General features: G+C 42.9%; 1 protein-coding gene across 5 annotated transcripts; it reads right to left on the bottom strand.

Annotated features, from left to right (window-relative positions):
• scube2 (signal peptide, CUB domain, EGF-like 2) lies at positions 1–16,839 on the bottom strand. Of its 5 annotated transcripts, none has more exons than XM_037452227.2 (23): positions 16,156–16,839; positions 15,616–15,732; positions 15,311–15,436; positions 14,993–15,127; positions 14,000–14,125; positions 13,775–13,891; positions 12,953–13,042; positions 12,130–12,246; positions 11,900–12,022; positions 11,200–11,316; positions 10,906–11,028; positions 10,498–10,614; positions 9,498–9,587; positions 9,239–9,361; positions 8,426–8,593; positions 7,874–8,080; positions 3,885–4,055; positions 2,892–3,059; positions 2,320–2,481; positions 1,987–2,184; positions 1,610–1,762; positions 1,434–1,513; positions 1–857 (listed from the first exon to the last, which is right to left on the bottom strand). In XM_037452227.2, the coding sequence occupies exons 1-23, from the start codon at positions 16,241–16,243 to the stop codon at positions 711–713; spliced, it is 3,063 nt and encodes a 1,020-aa protein (XP_037308124.2). In that variant the 5' UTR covers positions 16,244–16,839; the 3' UTR covers positions 1–710. The 5 variants fall into 5 exon arrangements, with proteins under 5 accessions (XP_037308124.2, XP_062417737.1, XP_037308115.2 ...); XM_062561753.1 differs by having other exon boundaries at positions 2–857; positions 7,874–8,077; positions 15,616–15,735; positions 16,156–16,838; XM_037452218.2 differs by having other exon boundaries at positions 2–857; positions 15,616–15,735; positions 16,156–16,736.
• Between the last annotated feature and the right edge of the window lie 1,144 nt (positions 16,840–17,983).

Consider the following 17,983-nt stretch of genomic DNA (forward strand, 5'->3'; position numbering starts at 1 on the left):
AACCATAGAAAATATACATACATATGTTATCTAAGACAGGTGAATAGCTCAATTGTATTTTACAGGACTTTTCATTTATTTGAATGTACTCTGAACAGTTCTCTTTGGTCTCTAGTAAACGGTATAAAAATATATTGATGCATACTGGTGTAAGTTATCATCTGCACACCTTGAGGCATCATATACATGAGCCACCAGAATTTGCAGCAATGCTTGACTGTCAAAAATGTACGTAGTTACTACATTACATTAGCGTTTCACCTCAAACTTTTTACATTATATACAAAACATTCATCAGAATAATTGCTTTTGTGGTGCCACTACTTCTTAAGTAGTGCTAATGTTCCCGAGAAAACATTTGTGCTATATTTTTTTTCTGACATTTTGCAGTTTTTCTTTCAATTAAGCTCTACCTGTGAAAGTAGTGTTAAAACTAGATACACACTCTATATACACAGCATCACTGACATTCAGGGTAGTATATCTGTTTAGCTACAGTATTTGTTTTTTTTGCATAATGATTCAATCAGCAAATGTTTCACCACTTTTCAGGATCAGTTTTATCAAGTGTGTAGTCCACTGTAGTGTCACTCTATGTGAAAACAGATAGCTACAGAATACTTTACAAGGTGTCCGTGGATAAAACAGATTTTGGGTGCCAGTATCTGGTCTAGAGGGTTTTCAGTGAAATTTTCCATTACCCTCATGTTCTAAGGGCGAAGAAATCTCAGGACTTTGGAGCGCAGGAAGCGGATAAATGATTTGGGGAACATTTCTCTTGACTCCTGTGCTGTGTAGTTGAAGAAGTTCTGTGGGTGAGCCAGAACATCAAACAGCGCCCTCATGAGTTTCTTGTCCTGGTGAGGAAATGTATTGCATTAATGTAAACCCACGTAAGCAGACAAGCGTGTGAGTAGCAGCCTGTATTTTCACAAGTGTCCAAAAGAGGGCATTACTTGCTTACTGGACCTCAGAACTGAATCATGATTAAAGAGAAACACAAAGTGGTGGAAGGTACTAATCCATATGATCAGTAATACCAACCACTCAGATGGGGTGTCCTGATGGGAACTGTCTGATTATTATGTTACTAGTTCACTGTATCCCTTCAGTTCTTTACTGGCAGCTGTCTGATTATAGCATGAAATAAAGAAAAAATAGAGCCTTCTCTTTGTGTTATGTAGATATATTTCGGGGTAGTTTTGGTGGATATCAATGTCTTATTTTGTTATGTTTTATGTTGCTATAAATCATATTTAAAAAAATATATTTACACATTATATAAATAGTATGTATATATAAATACATTACATTATGCCCAATTACATATTGAACATTGTAAATATATATAACAACATTTCTGGGTAACTCAAGTTAGAATACCCGACACAAAGGCCATTAGTTTTCCTTGTTAATCATTTGGTACCACATACCTTTAGAATTTCCTGGTGATTCTCTGAAGCGTACAATCTTCCATCTCTGACTATGTCTTCTATCAATTCCTGGTAGTCCTCTGAAACAAATGAAGTGCATAAAGTAGCTCATTGACAGGAACAAATAAACCAACCGCATGTGCATTACACCGTAGCAGCACCGTAGTTCTTCTTACCATCGTATGTCACATAAGGGACCTGGAAACCTTTCCCACTGTTTCCCTCGTTGGACCTAAACTGTATCCAGAGTCGCTTGGAGCGGGACGTGAAAGCGATGGGACGTTCGTATGTCTGACAAGTCTCGTAGGTTGTCACCGAGTTGGACAGAGCTGTGAAATGAGGACACGGGATGGTTTCTTTAATTAGCTTACAACTATTTTAATAATAAGTAATGAGATATTATAACATTGGTAACATTGACACCCGTCGAGAAGTGTTTGATACCGCTTTGACCGCCCTGATTTTGAATGACCTCCAACACTTCAATAGTCAACCTCTTGATCTTAAACTGTAGGTTTGCTATATAATACAAACACACACAGGTAAAACTTACAGCTCTTTCTCATCACTAAGTAGTCGCCGCACTCGTCCTCTATAGGCAGAAAGATTTCTGGGACCACAATGAGGATCCTGCGTTTGGGCGGCGGGTTGATGGTCCAGGTGCACTCCACATTGGCCGGGTAGTTCCCTGGGTAGTTTGGGGACTCGATGAAGCCAGTAAAATCCCCAAGCTCTCCTCCACATTGTCGGTCTGTGAAGACATAGATGTGTCAGACAGCTTTCTTTGTTCTTGGTGCAGCAAGGTGAATCATCTGGAACTAAATCCCACATTTCATTGTCTACATGCACATGTTTCAGAGGAACTACTGCGTCCCGACATACGTACTTTTGCATTGCATGAAGTAGGTGGAGCCGTCAAAGTCGGTGGTGGTATTTCCAGGGCAGGAGACGCAGTAGTTTCGCCCAAACTCTCCTTGATACGTGCCTACGGGGCAACGGATGCAGCGGTGTGTGCTGGTGTTATAGTAATGTCCGGGAGAGCACTGGACTGCACGAGTCAATGACAGTGATAGAGGGCCGTTAGTTGATGTAATGCACAAACTATTCAATTACATTATACAAACAAAATACATATATTTTTGCCTACAAAGTTTGTCATGGAGGAGGTGCTTCATTTGAAATGACCGCAGTGCCTAAATGTATCGACAATACAACAGCTGCAGAGGGCGGCAGAGCTCCTGTCAACACCCAAAGGAGCTCCATCGTTTCAGCAGCCACACAATAGTGTTGCAAAGTCAAGTAAAAAGGTCTGTTTTTCAGGGCCGACAACCACAGATGTTTCAAAACAACCATCTAAACCCTGAGTTCACGTTAAATCAAGAGATAAGAACCTCTAAACTAAACTGGAGTTATTCATGTTTTACCCTGAAACAACAATAACAGAGATGAGATTCACACCTTTGGTCTCACACTCCTGAAAGGTAACAGCGCCGATGCGCTTGGTGACCAGGTTCCCTCCACAAGGGAAGCAGTTGGTGCGTCCCACTTCTGGCTGGTACGCTCCCAGTGGACAGAGCAGGCACGGGGTGAAGCCGTCATGAGAGTACTGACCTGGGGGACACTGACCTGCACACACAACCATCTGGTCAAGAGTATGAAGTACAAGACGCAGGAAATTGCAACACTCTCACGGTAGCTTGTTTGCTTTATTTGCTATTTTTCACAAAAATATTCTCCCTTTCTATTGAGATAAGATAGAGGAAGCCAAGGCAGAAGGGATGGAATGATGCCGTCTGCAGTGCACAACAGAGACGTATACAGCCTAGCAGCCAGTGGGAGTTTGCTGATAACTTCTTGTTGTTTAGTCTGACAGAGGAGATGGGATCTGGGATCCAGACACTCCGATAACAGCACAGAAGGAGACCAAAACATGGTGGTTCCTTCAGCTTTTATTCCAGACTAAAAGAAGCAGCGTTCACCTTTTGAATTTGAATACATCATCAACATCTAAGCTTGAGTTTCTTTGGCTTTACACAAAGCAGAACATCTGCAGAGGAGAGATCTCTATCAGTCATCTACTTCTTCCTGTGTGGCTCATGTTTCACAAAAACAGTAAGCGACATGTCTTTCTGTGCCTTTATTGATTTTTTAGCTTTATGCTTTTTACTCCATGTTTTAAATTATATTTATCTTTAGCTTTGAATAGAGTTTATTTCAAGTGCTGCACAATATAAATCATTGTTATTACTAACAGCATGAAATCACAAATCAGCGTCTAAAAGTTCCTAAAAGGTAAAACTATACTTTTAATGTTTCTATTTCTTACTTCTATTTCTACCCTTAATTTTATTTTGGATGTTCCCAGTCAGGTGGTGAAAAACAGAGTGCAATCGTAAGAGCTTAGAGGAAAGATGGGTGGGACTTTAAGCTTCGTAAATAAAACTGTCTTACCTCCACACTCTGACATGTTTCGGGCTCCGACTACCTTGGAGACGTCTCTTCCTTCGGGTCCGGGACAAACTTCACAGGACATCTGTGCCTCCTCATCCTGATACGTTCCAGATGGACACAAAACACACCTTCCCTGATCTCCGTCGTAGTAAGTCCCAACGCTGCAGCTCACTAACAGACAGGTGGGGAAAAGGTTATTAATTCCTTGATTTACTTACTTAGCATAACTCACAGACACACTAGTGCATCGCTGACTGTAAACAACAAACATCTTCACTAAAGGTCTGCCAAGCCTGAGTGATTTGTAACATCGCTGATGGCAGATGGTTTTGTCTGAGCTGCAAACACATTTGTTAATCTCTCAAAAGCAATAAGGCGATATGGATCTGCTTTAAAAGATTTAAAAAACAATATTATTCAAGCTGGTGAAATGAAAGCATTTCTCTCACAGACTGAACACAAACATATGAGTGAAGACACCCAACACAGACTGATGTGTCTAAACTGTAATTAACACCAGTGTTAGTAGCTCAATCGTTGTCAGGAAGGGAGATCAACCGTGTAAAACGCAGACAGGAATCAACATAAACGACCCTGCGGCTACACATCATCAAACCGGTCGCAAGCACGGGGTAGATTTACACCATAAACACATCAATATTGGAAAAACGATAAAGTTCAGTGACCCACACTTAACAATTCAGCTGCTAAGTGTAATGAAACGGGACTGTTCGCATACTTGAAACGTATAAACACAATGAGGAGCATCTTAACACATCAAAGGCTGCACCTGATCAATTTAACTGTTGACAGATTTGACAGATTTACTTGCGCGGCAATGAACATTACAAGAATCACTGACCTTGATGCAGTTTAGCTTGGTGTACGCAGGTTTACTAGAGCTTTAAATATCGCTGCTAGTTAAAAATAAAGATGTCAGTGCGCTCAGAGGGGTACCTCTTACAAAATCCCTTGTGAGTCATGATTTATCACGCCATTTTGGCTTATAACTAAGGCATCTTCTGAGTATTTATGACAAATGAGCTGCCCATTCTGAGGCAAAAATAGTTTTGAGGGTTTAGGACTGGTAACCAGCACTACGATGTTATAATAAAATACAATCACTGATGCTTTCTTCATAGCTTACATATGTACCGCAATTGAGAAATAATAAATTCTGTGAACCATCACATAAGTCTTCCATTTTAGCTTTAGGTTCAAGACACTAACAAACACTGTAAGAAAATGCGTAGGGACACACGTGTGCAAGAACCCAGCAGCAGGCTGCTAAAATGATTTATGAACCCACCTAATAGAGCCAAACAAAACCACTGAGACAAGAGAGCTCTGCAAAGCTGCCTTTACACCCCACATCTGTTGCGTCCAAAACTTCTAATGCTACCATCAGCCCACTCACCTCTTTTAAAATCAAACACAGAAGCAAATCAAAGAGAGTTTTCCCTTCAGATCTCACAAGAGTGTGGAGTCTTGATTAAAGGGACCGAAGCACAGTTTTACTAGTTAGTTCCTCCCATTTAGAATGATGCCTGTGATTCATTTAGGAAATTATGGTGTCTGTCTGAAAGTTTCAAGAACTTGAAAACTGAATAACTCAATTAAATCCCATGGTTTTAGCACAAAATGTGCTTCAGTTGTAGCCTCTAAGGGGCTTGAAGCAGAGAAACCACTTTCTCTAAGAGCCAGGAACACAAAAGCCTTCACGTAGCTCCATTATGTGTGGCTCTGCAAATTGTTGGATTTTCCTCGAAAGAAAGAAAATGTAATTCTCTCAAGAGCAGTTCATTTTTTGAAGCCTATTGTTTATTCTGAAAGACCATGAGGAGCCATCATTGCATTGTTCTCAAACAGCTTTTATTTGACAGAGGGAAGCAGTGAGAGAGCAGAGAGAGTGAGAGTGAAAGAGAGAAAAAACCTTGAAGCCTTTCAAATGCAAAGAACGCTTCTATAGAGTCCTCGAATTGATGGCCCCAAAGAGGTTTTAAAAGACCTTTCACCTCTATTCAAGTCTCCAGTCTTTGCCTACTTGATGACATAGGAAAACACTACGGTATCACAGTGGTAAGGAGCTGAACCCAATAAAAGGGGTCAGGTTTCTGAAACCCCCCATTCTGCTTGGCCCAATCGCTGCTCGCGCCCATCAAGCGGCGGCCCAAACAACTGATGCTAATTGATTCCCATGGTGCGGCTGAAGTCAATTCTCTTTAGCAGTTTAGTGGCTGGGGGTCATGCAAAGTGGCCCCAGCTGGGAGGTGGGGGGTTGTGGGGTGGGGACGGGGGGTACGGGGGGGGGGGGGTATGCACAGCACTCAAACTGCCAGCTTGAATCAACAGCACTTCCTAAACTTCTTCAGTGTTAAAACAAACACACAAACAAGTTGACTACAACAGTCAAATGGAGGCGGACGAGGACCCTTCGTGGCGGCTATGGATCATAATCACTCAGATGTAGGCACAACAAATATCAACAGTGCGGGTAAGCATTGAGGCAACACAATCTTTATTGTCGTTACAAACTATATCATGAATAAACATATCCTGCGATTTAAACCGACGCAGTTACCAGAACAAATCCCCAAATAAGAGGAGAAGCCCTTCCAAGAGTGCACAGAGGCGAGAGGATACTTTTGCCAAATGCACTGAAGGCTGTGTTGTCATGTCTCTGAGGCAGAGAGAACGAGCCTCAAATGGGGTTTTCAATGGATTGGGCAAACTGAAAAGGACTAAACTGCACTCCGAGCTAAGCCAGAGCGGGAGGAGGGGGAAGATATAGCTCCTTTAAAGAGCTGGAGGTTAAGAAGAATGCCTTTCAGCCCCCCCCCCCCCCCTCCCCTTTCCTCCTCTCCCAAATTACATGTCTACACCCCTGCCACGGCCAATAGACTGCTTAATGTTGACCTGAAAGCATAGCGGGGGAGTTGAGGAATCAAGACACCTAAGACCTGTGTAAGTGAAAAATAGAAATAATGAGGTTTAAATCTTCTCTGTACAGCTCGACAGTAGAAGTTACTTTGGTGTTAATACGGAAGATCAAAACGTTCACTGTTACAGGATGAATGCAGCGTAAAGCTGATGGTTTTATTGCTCGCCATCTTAAGAAACAACTCCATTGTAGTAGTTCCTGACACTTTTTGGTCGGCAGGTACGCAGTCTGCCCCTTTGAGCTCTATTCTTCCGCCGTTTAAAACGGGGGGCGGGGGAACCAAAAACTTTAAGCACTCTAAAAGAGGTGTGCGAAGTTTGGGTCAACATCAGACTGAAACATCGTCGACGTTGGTTTGCATTGAACCGAACGCACACCATTTGAAAATATTTAGACATCTCAAAGGAAGAGAGGCACCAGATTCCTCTCTCTGATACAAAGGAGGTCGGCAGACTCACCGTGAGGCCCGAAACTGGGGGCACGCGAACAGCCAGAGAAAACACATACCAGCCCTTAGCCCTCCAACACTGACAGTGTGCGGTCTTTATTTTGTTTAATGAACATTTTCTCCATCACCAGGTGGTATATAAAACCCCGACTGAGAGGCAGCGGCTACCAAGGGACCCGCCACCGGGCCCTCGCGTTACACGATTATACCAGCGAGATGCTGGAAAGTCTCACAGCTTGGAGGGGCAACAAGAGCCTCTCTGTTCCTCCATGCCAGCTCGCTCTCCCCTCTCCAACCGGCTCATTACAACACGTCTGCAAACCAAATATGGAACTCATCTGGCCAACACCTGCTCCAAATCCAATCATTAAACCGGCCTGTTTAAATATATCTCACTGGCATGAACCGTTTCAATTGCTTTAATACATGCGTGTATGAGTGTGCCGTGTGCGCGGCGCCTAGCCAGAGACTTTGCTGCCTGGCGTTTGGCTGTAACACAAAGTGGTTGCATCTGGACCGTTGAGAGATTAAAAGCATCGATGAGGCGCCTGGCTGAGAGGTGCGCATCCTGATTACCGCAAAAAGTCAAATCAAACTCACCACACTTCCTGCCCACCAGCACCTGTCCCGCCACACAGTGTCCGGGTAGTCCTGCCGGCTTGCCCAGACCCGTGGCGAGCTCGTAGTCAGACCCGGCGAAGTGCAGGTGGAACTGTTCCCGGTTGATGGACTTCCTCAGGGTCCTGATGGTCTTCCTGAGCCTCTTCTCTGCACGCCGGCGCACACAGTTCAGGTCACAGCTTTCTGCTGAGAGAGGCATTTCAATCCACCACTGTTTCATCCGCTAAATGTCGTACCCCACACCTATTGGGAAGTGTACATTTCATGCATGCATGCTCGCCTTCGACATTTGCACACAAATGCACCCTCAAGTCGAGGCACAATTCAAACCGGGGCGACGCTTGTAAAGCCTTCAAAGGATGTAAAACGAATCAAGACCCGACCTCCAGCCCACCACCATAGCCAAGTCAAAACAGGAGATACTTTATCAGTTTGGTGTGTTTAGTGACAAACAGACAGCAGTGTACAAAAGATGGGGAACAAGAAGCAAGAGGTTGCAGGCAGGCAGAGGGGAAGCGGAGAGAGACCAACCTGTTACCTCCTCTAGGTTCACATCCAGCTCAAACTCAGCTGTTATTGAGGAGACGTCCTCCTCGCCGGCTTTCCTGCCGTGGCGGCTACGCATTCGCGGCACGGACGAGGAGCAGCGCAGGCTCACATAGCTGAACTGGACATTTTCAGTGAAGAGGAACCTGCTATCTGTGGACACGGGAGACAACCACCCCCCCCCCCCCCCCAACGACACACAAACAACACACAGAATCGCATGATTGTTAAAGAAAATTATAGACAAAAAACACTTTAGTGTTGATAGCAAAGGCCACCCCATAAACAATCACAATATATATATATATATATATATATATAACTGCAAGCTGAAAAAAGTGAGGAGATGTCACAGTGAACATCTCCTTTAATTGGAACAATTATGTGCCCTTTAAGTGACTATTAGGGCTGTAAAAAAAAACATGCCAAAACCCTTTGGAGAAAGAAAAGGGCCTTACATTTGATTGATGGCTAGGTCAGACCCAACTGAGAGCCGTGCTATGGCTAATTACTTTCTCCGCCGTCACAGCCAGACAAAGTGCTGCGCGGAGACATTCAAGACCACATCACTTTCCCCACAAATTTCTTTCACGTTTGCCTTTGGTTTTTGGTTTACTTTGAGGCAGCCTTCAGGTCTGCTATATCGTCTGAAGACTGTGGCTTTAGATGCTGACAGTTGAACCCTACATGTTTTTGAACCAGTAACATGAAATGAGCTTCACTTGTGATCCTTGTCTATCTGTGATCTAAGTCTTGTGTGTGGAGGCGTTGTTTTGTGTTGTGTGGCAAACTCTGTACCTGAGTGTGGAGAGTTTAAGCTCTCTTTGAGCTTCTCCTGACTTCTTTTTAAGTTGCACTTTGTAGTGCCAGACTTGAAAGTGGCCGTGGTCTTGATGCGTGGGACACTGGCCATTTCTGGACCTGCAGGAACGAGGAACAAATCGTTCTTTATTTGATCTACTTATACATCAACTGCCACAAGGGCGTTGTTGGGGAGTTACTGTTTTGTGGAGCCGAGTGGAAAGAGAGATGAAAATCTATGATGTTTTGTACTCGCCTAAGCAACGCAAGCCGCTGTCGTTCCTTTGTGCGTCAGCCAAGCAGGGCAGAGGCATTCCACAGGTCACCGTGTAAGAATCCTCCGTCCCTGCAAACACACAAGAGGCCGTGACACACAGACCAACACAGACAAAAGTTGAGGCCACAAAAGCCAACTCAGAGAGAGTAAACAAGAAGCGTGTAGCAACATGAAGAGCCGTTCCGCCGAACGTTGTTGACAACCAGATCGAGAACAGCTTGACATTACTTCTAATTGCGTCTCCATTCGCACGCTGCAGCCATGCTGCTCCATATTTTGAAAACATGGGTGTATCAGATGATACCCGATCATTCCCAAAAACCTAACAAAGCACCTGACCGTGTCATGTCAACTGATTGGATCACATAGAACGCAGGCGGCTCTTTTCTTATTTCAGCCTCATTGTTGGCTATTCTTTGTCAGAGCGCCATTGAAGTCCATTCACGCTGTGAAGTTTTTGAAACCAACCAAAAACAAGTTACATTTAGGCTGACATGTATTTGTTATCATGACGCTGGTAGGATTAGCCAACATCCACCCAGCAGCTTCCTCTTCAAGTGAATCAGTGTTATAAACTCTGAATCACCCTTATGGTTGCAAAACAAATGTGGAACACATAAATGATCTGCATCTTATCTTAAAATCCCAGAATGAACTTAAAAGATGCTTGTTTTCTGATTAAAAAAATAATTGTTGAACTCCAGGAAGGCTATATGAAGATGTTGTCAATGGTTCGCCATCAAGGAGTAAATTAAAGCTCAATCAAAGTTATTCTTATATCATTGACATGGCAAGAAGAAAACCTTTAAAAAGAATCCTCGCATAGTTAAGTGATTCTTGAAAAGTGCAAACCTTGAACCTGTGTCATCATTAAAACCGTGTAAGTCAAATAATATCCTTTGCAATATTTGTGCTATGGAAATACAGTTCGAGGTAAGCGAGCGAATCACGAGTTGAAGCAGTGGCTCGAGCGACTCACCGCTGCTGATGTGAACTTGGGACTGGCAGGTCAGGGAGCAGCGGTCCCCTCCCTCCTGCTTACTACAGTTCAAGGTAGGTTTAGAAGGGGGTTTAGTGGGCGGGAAACCCTCAGCCTCTAGATGGAAATCACAACAAAACTCAAAGGTAAAGAAGAACACTCAATTGTAACAAATAGGATGAGGCTGAGAAAGAAGACCCTGAGAGCACCAACAGCTTGGCAGCATTTTGGATGTTTTACTCAGCACAGGAAAACCAAGTGACAGAGAATTAAAGAAGAAGAAGAGAACAGAATTCAAAGTATCTCCTGTTTTTTGTCCCCCAATATTTGTGCGAGGTGGCACAATTGGCAAAAGGTCAACAGCACCTAACAGATGTGGCTCTCACACAGAAAGAGGCACTGCCTTACCAATGCAATCCTTTTTGTTCCAGTGCAGCTTATAACCAGGACGGCAGACGCACTCAAATCCACCCACGGTGTTCTCACAACCCTGCTCACAACCACCATTGTTCACACTGCATTCGTTTATATCTGAGAGGAAAGGGGGGGAAAATCATTATTAAAATCACAAGGTCCATTCTCCCCGACACATCAATGGGCCCTTCTGAATGCCTTTTAGTCCGACCCATTTCTCAGTGGAGCACTTTAGTGTAACGCTCAAGCTGTGGTGTGTAAAGCGCCCTCCACCCAATTCAGACTCACCTCCGCAGTGGGCCAGCCCATACATGGTGTAGCCTTTGTTGCACAGGCATTGAAAACCACCAGGGGAGTTCACACACGTGTGACCACATGTCCGCTCAAAAAAACATTCATCTATATCTGTAATCAAAATCAGGCAGGTGACATAGCAGTCGCACAGTCAGTAGCAATCAGGAGGGATTCTTCACCGACGGACAGACATTTGATTTGATCAGGATTTTTCACACAAAAGGGGATGTGTACGAATCGGGAGAAACAGCGTTGGCTTATTGCAGGTTATAAAGAGGGCAGTGTTCCCTTGAGAAAAATTCAGCATCATTAAAGGCTTTGACCCTGTTCCAAAGGTTGAAAAAGCACAATAATAACAATCAAAACACAAGAAAGGAAACTGACTGAGGTGGTAAATCGAGAAATCCCAATGATAGCTAAATCCCATAGAGGGGTGAGGAAGTTATTTTACCTTTCTGATGTCCTAAAGGTTTTGTTTTGGTTGTTTTTTTATTTTCTACTTAAACTTTTCAATTATGCATTTCACTGGTCATAACTTCCCTGGTCAGGAAATTACAAGTCACATTTTTTTTAGAAAGGATAAGGTAGGAAAAAAAGTTTGAAGACAGATCCAATGGAAATGTCAACAAGTATTTTTATGAAAGTCTGTCAACTGTAAAGAGTTTGAATAAAACAATTCAAGAGCCATTTCTACCTTGACATGAACGCTCATCCGTCAGCAGTTTGAAGCCTTTCCTGCAGTTGCACTCAAAGCTGCCGATGGTGTTCCTGCAGGAGTGTTCACAGCCGCCGTTGTGAGGTTCACACTCGTCAATATCTGTGGGGGTACAGGTGGTATCTTTACACGCTGTGGAAAAATCAACTAAGTTCATTTTAAAGGCCACTGCCCTCCGAGGAGCCGTCTTTGCGCACTGGCAGGCCGACCTTTGCATGTCTTTCCATCCGGCTGCAGTGTGAAGCCGACCGGGCAGCTGCAGCGCACACCTGTGGATGTGTCTTTACAGGTGCAGTCGCACCCCCCATTGTTTGATGTGCAGGTTTCTGAAATTACAACACAATTAATGTATGTGAATGACCTTCCCAAGAACAATGCTGCATTATTCCTTAATGTCGGATACTACTAACAGAATCTGTATTTTCTGCACCTGAATACCTGAACTGCAGAGAGTAAGGTGTGTGTCCCATTGATCTTAACTTACGGTTAGAACGCTTAAAGCCATGACAAATATTGAATGTATTTACATATAGATGGTATCTAATATTGGTTTAAACATTTATAAGTCTAATGGAATCAATTGAACCAAGTTCTTATACATCTATTGTATCAACTTGTTTTATTTCTAACGGAACCCAAGGCTCCCAGAGCTCACATGCTAACCATGGACTTGGTAAAGTGCCAGAATGTTTATGTTTTACACATATCAAGTGCCCCAAAATCACACAACTGATAAATACTAACTATACAAGAAAAGATTCACACGCTGCCCTTCCCAAATGGAAGGAAAACGTGAAATGTACCACTCTGTCACAAATGCATACTTTTCAGGGGGTAAACCGCAGGAGAGAAAGCGAGTGCTGAGTCATTTCACAGTTTGCTCAAAGGACTGAGGAATGCATCGCTTTACTAGACCTAAGTCCTCTCCCCTGTTTAACACCCCTGGCTGGTTCCTGGCCGCTCAACGTGGCTTCAGCGAGAAAGTACAGATTTCAGGCCGTGTGCCTCGACATGAAGGAGAGTAACTATTACCCATTAACAGCCTTCGCTTGACCCGTTTGTCCACCTCAGTGAAGGAAGTGGCGTTGTGCTCCGCGGACTCTGTGGTGGCCTCATCTCGTTCTGTGACACACCGAAAAAAATAATCAATAATAGATTGACAAATGATACATGAATATATTACGCCAGATGAAACGCGAGCACTGTAACTTTTACAGACTCTGGGTGTTTGTGTGGATCAACTTTCGGTAACCAGAGGCCATGTTTGCACTTGAAACATTCAGCCTGCAGTGGCTTGGTGTGCATCCGATAACACTCCAGATCAGTAAAGGGAATCTTGTGACACCTCAGTGATATGTCTGGACCTCACACACGCACTGCTTCTGGAGGGAGCGATATTTATCCAATATCTGACGACTGATCTTGATCCCTCAAAACCTATGTGTATAAAAATGTACACTGGCTAAGAGGCGGACTGACAGAGAGAGAGAGATGTTTCCAGTTCATGTGTTTTCAATGAAAGCCAAATCTTCAGAGTTTGGTACATTCAAAGTGATCATGTTACAAATGGGTTATCAGACCCAAGAATCCAACAAATTAATAATCTTTGATGACTTTTTCGATCTTGTTAGGATTCATAGCAATGGTGAGATGCTAGTGCTCGGTTGGATTAAAATACAATATATGACGGCACCCACCAAAGGATGAAAATATACTTTGGAAGGGGCACTTGAAAAATGGTTATCTGAATAATAATATTTAAAAACAAATGTGTATTAGGGTCGCACATATTTTTTACATGTTTTTTCATTCCCAGTGTTGGACAACAACAGAGTCGACAAACAGTGTGCTTACCTACACACGACCTCTTGTCAGGCTGCAGGTTGTACCTGACGTGACACCTGCATATGGGGCCGTTTTCCGTGTCCTCGCAGGTGTGCTGGCAGCCTCCGTTGCCATGGTTACAAGTTACTGCAGGGTCAACAACATGCAACCATAAGACATGTTAACAGTGCACTATTTGAGGCTAACTGTATGGGCGTGTAGTGTGACGTTAGCTTTATGCGGCTGAGCACGTACAGATGCAGCCTCTCTGGTTCCTGGCCAGCTCGAACCCTGGACGACACTCGCAGGCCACACCCCCCTTGGGTGTCTCTTTGCAGATGTGGGTGCAGCCGTGCTCCTTATTCATACAGTTGAGGCCCTCTGGGATAGAAAGAGGGAGAGAGGTACACAATGAAACTCTCCTACAGTGACTGACTCGCTACACAACAAAAGCACACATACTGAGAGATTAGTCTGGCATCTTCAAAGACACTGATTGTTCTCACCGCCTTACGCAATCCTAAAAACATCAAAATGAATGCATTATTCTTTTTTAAGCACATCTGGTAAGACTGGAAGCAGCAGAAAAGTTGATCAAAGTTCATTCCCTGAAACGAAGCTTTACAAACTCTTCTATTATCTACAAAAAAATGCATTAATGCTTCAAGCTAAATCCCCATTTCTATACATGGGTCACAGCTGAGTGGACAAGTCCGCAGGATTTAAAGGGGATGTCAAGACCCGATGGAGTGGAAAGAGCTTGCATTTAAGTTGACTTCAGTCAAGAAGACAAAACAATGGCACCGCAGACTAATCTGTGACACAGAGCACATAGACCCGCGTGTTGCAGTTATTAACTTATTTTGTTCTCTGGGACACAGAGACTTTTCCCACAGCATGTGGCTGCTCCAGAAAAAAGCTTGGTGACGGGAGACAGCTTGAACCTGTCACACCTCATTGTGCCGAAAATCGTAGATTTGAATGTGAATATTTATATAGAATTTGCCCCATAATTCACTGTATTGTTTTTCTTACGATGTAATACAACAAGCAGACACAAGTATAAAATGACACCACAATGCTTATTGAAAACATCTTTTATAAGGGAACTGGGCATTTTGTCCACACTTTAAACCTAATTCAAATTTGTTGGAGTGTGACCAATTATGCTACATCTTTCTGAATGATAGTGCAGGTGGGGTACTTCTGTGTTGTGGGATGCTGTTTGTGTGCGTGTTGTACACTCACCAACAGAGCGGTGGATGCATGTGTGCTGGTTGTCGCTGAGGAAGAACCCATCTTTGCAGCGGCACTCGTAGCTGCCCATGGTGTTAACACAAGTGTGTTGGCACCCTCCATTGTTGAACTTGCATTCATCCACATCTACAAGACAATGGATTGAATGGTTTACAGTGTTTAAAAAACTCTGGAAAAATATATCTGCTATAATCACGAATCAGTTTTGTCATTGAGGATGACAATAAAGCTTTTTGGAAATCCCATTTTGAACATAATTTTTTTCTTTTTGGCAAACAACACGTTATTTTGGGTCGAGGCTGATCTTACCTAGACAGTTATGTCCGTCATGTGCCAAATTGAATCCGTCATAACAAGTGCACCGATAATTGCCTGGTATATTGTTGCACTCATGTACACAGCCGCCATTGTACTCCAAGTCACATTCATCGATGTCTGGGAAGTGAAGATCAAATAAATCCATGTTAAATTAAAAACCTTTTAGCCTTTTGGAGAAGTTAAATATAGAGTCCAGATATCACATGCCCCTATAGGAATTTAGTGATATTTCCAGAAGAGATTTTTAAAAGCATATGACAATTATAAAAATATATGAATGTGAATCGATCCGTTACCTTCACAGTGTTTTCCATCTCCTTTATAACCTGCTTTACACGAGCACTTGTATGAGCCTTGGGTAGTCTGACAAATAGCATCGATGTGACAGCCATCACTTCCTTCTTCACATGGGTCTGCTGAAATCCATATGGATCTCATCAAAACACATTCAAATAGTCTAACAAGTCAAAGAGAATGGCATTTACCACAAATGCACTTTCACAATATAGTAAAAAAGATGAGCAAAAAAATAAGCAATTTAACACGTAAACATAAACGTTTCTGATAATAACAGTACCATACAGAAGGTCAAAAAATAGAAATGAATCCCTTGAAAGTGAATAAGTAAGAAATGATACCAAACTTATATTACAAACCGATGAGCACACACATTCCCACATTCACATTTGGAAACTAAACAAATGTCTTTTTTCTTTTTTAAATAACCACTGTGGAAACAACACGAGCGCACTCCGTAAAGCGTGCGTAAAGTAGCACTCTCCGCGGAAACACAACACTCACACAATCACATGCACACACACTCACTACAGTCCCACCTCGAATATTTGGAAGCGCTGCGCTTTGGCGACTATTTAACAAGAGCAAAAACAAACAAAAGTTCCTTGCAGCCCAAATAGCTCCCATGGTGATATGATCCAAGTTTAGAGGTCTTCTCAAAAGGACGCGTACGCACTGAAGCCGTGAGCGAGCGTCCGCCTCATTTTCATTCTAGCCTGTCAATCTGCTTCACAAGGGGCTTTTGAAAAGAGAAAGGAGTGAGGAAGTGCGTGTGCGTGCGCGCGCGTCCGTGAGTCTGTGTGTGTGTTGGAGAGACTACGAGCGTGGAGCGCGTACATGTTGTCAGGGTGAAGCAGGGCTGATGTCAAGTCGGTGAGATGGCCAGTGGAAGAGCGGAGATGTCGAGACTTTGCATAAAACGTTACAAGCGCTCTGCACTAAATAGGCTTTTATTTTGAAAGCAAGGACCGGTTATCAATTGGTAAATTCGACGGGATTGAGCCATTTTTAAGTGTCCGCTTTTGTAAACATGGACTTTGGTGTCCGTTTCAAAGTCAACCACGTCAGGTTGCATGGGTTAAAAAAAAGGCGGAATGCACATAAAGCCACAATTAAACATGAAGGGCTCTGGTCTTTGAGGAATGGTTCGCCACTTTAGCTAAAGTTACCTTCTAGTTAGTTTAGGTTTGTCCGGGAAGACCACTATCGGCCAAACGACATGGTTGCTAGGCAACAAAATGTGGTTCTTTCCTGGAAAACGTCCTTTAGACCCTCACAATGGACAATGGTCAACTTACTTAACTGAAAGTTGTGAGTTTTGTTCTCATTTCAAATATGCTAAATCATTCCGTCCAAACCTATTGACAAAATCGCGTGAGCTAAACAAAATCTCCCCGATGCAAGTTCCGACGTCAATTGCGCGAGCCGTTACTGAACAGGCCCCGTCCGGTCCGGACTACCGGAGTGTCCGTGGATCCCATCGGAGCCGATTCAAAGCGGAGCTGGTCTCAATTGTTCCGCGGGGGTTGTTCATAACGGACAGGCGATGTCAACACATGTGTGAAAATGTAGAAGTGTAAAAAGTCCACATTGCCTGATGATTAAGAAAGTGTTCTCTGTAGGTCTCGTGCGCCACCTTCTGGCCCACACAGATATTACAAGCATACTTTTCGTTTCTTTTTTTATTACAATACAGATCTACTTTACAAAGGAATATAAAAAAAAACATATACATTGCATGTTCAAAGGAAGTGCACAAATAAAAAAAACGAATTTCTGAAAGGCTCGGCACCAGTTATCAAAATGTCAGTTTAAAAAAGGTTTTGCAATAAATAAATATAAATTACATGAGAATCATGACATGGTCAGGAATTCATAAGGCACATCTCACATCCCAAAATGTACCTCGCAAAAACAACATGGCAACTCCCTAAGGACAAAAACAAGCTTATTTCCCAGCTTAAAAGGAAGCAGCGTTTCTCCTTTTAATAAGAATCATAAAACATGTTCAGCATTTAACTACCCTGCCGCAGAAACGTTTATATATTAAGCAACTTTACAGATCATTGCCTGTCAATTATTGAAAGTTGAGATTGGTTATAATGCAAAAAAACAACCATAAATTCACTGTATCATTACAAAAGTCATGGGAGACATTCTGCACGATGGCTTAAACTCCATCTGGTTATTATTTTAAACCGAATATACAAAAGAAATATCTTGAGACTACGATGAATTTTGAATAGGAAGATGAAAAATGAATGCTGAAATGAATGCTTTTTATAAACTAATTTGGTTGAACAAGGATCCATCACTTTACACTTTAACAGTGCGCAGCCCCAGAGCACTTCTCACATTCAAAATGTC

This window comes from Pungitius pungitius, chromosome 4 (genome assembly GCF_949316345.1).
Source record: "Pungitius pungitius chromosome 4, fPunPun2.1, whole genome shotgun sequence".
Taxonomy (NCBI): domain Eukaryota; kingdom Metazoa; phylum Chordata; class Actinopteri; order Perciformes; family Gasterosteidae; genus Pungitius; species Pungitius pungitius.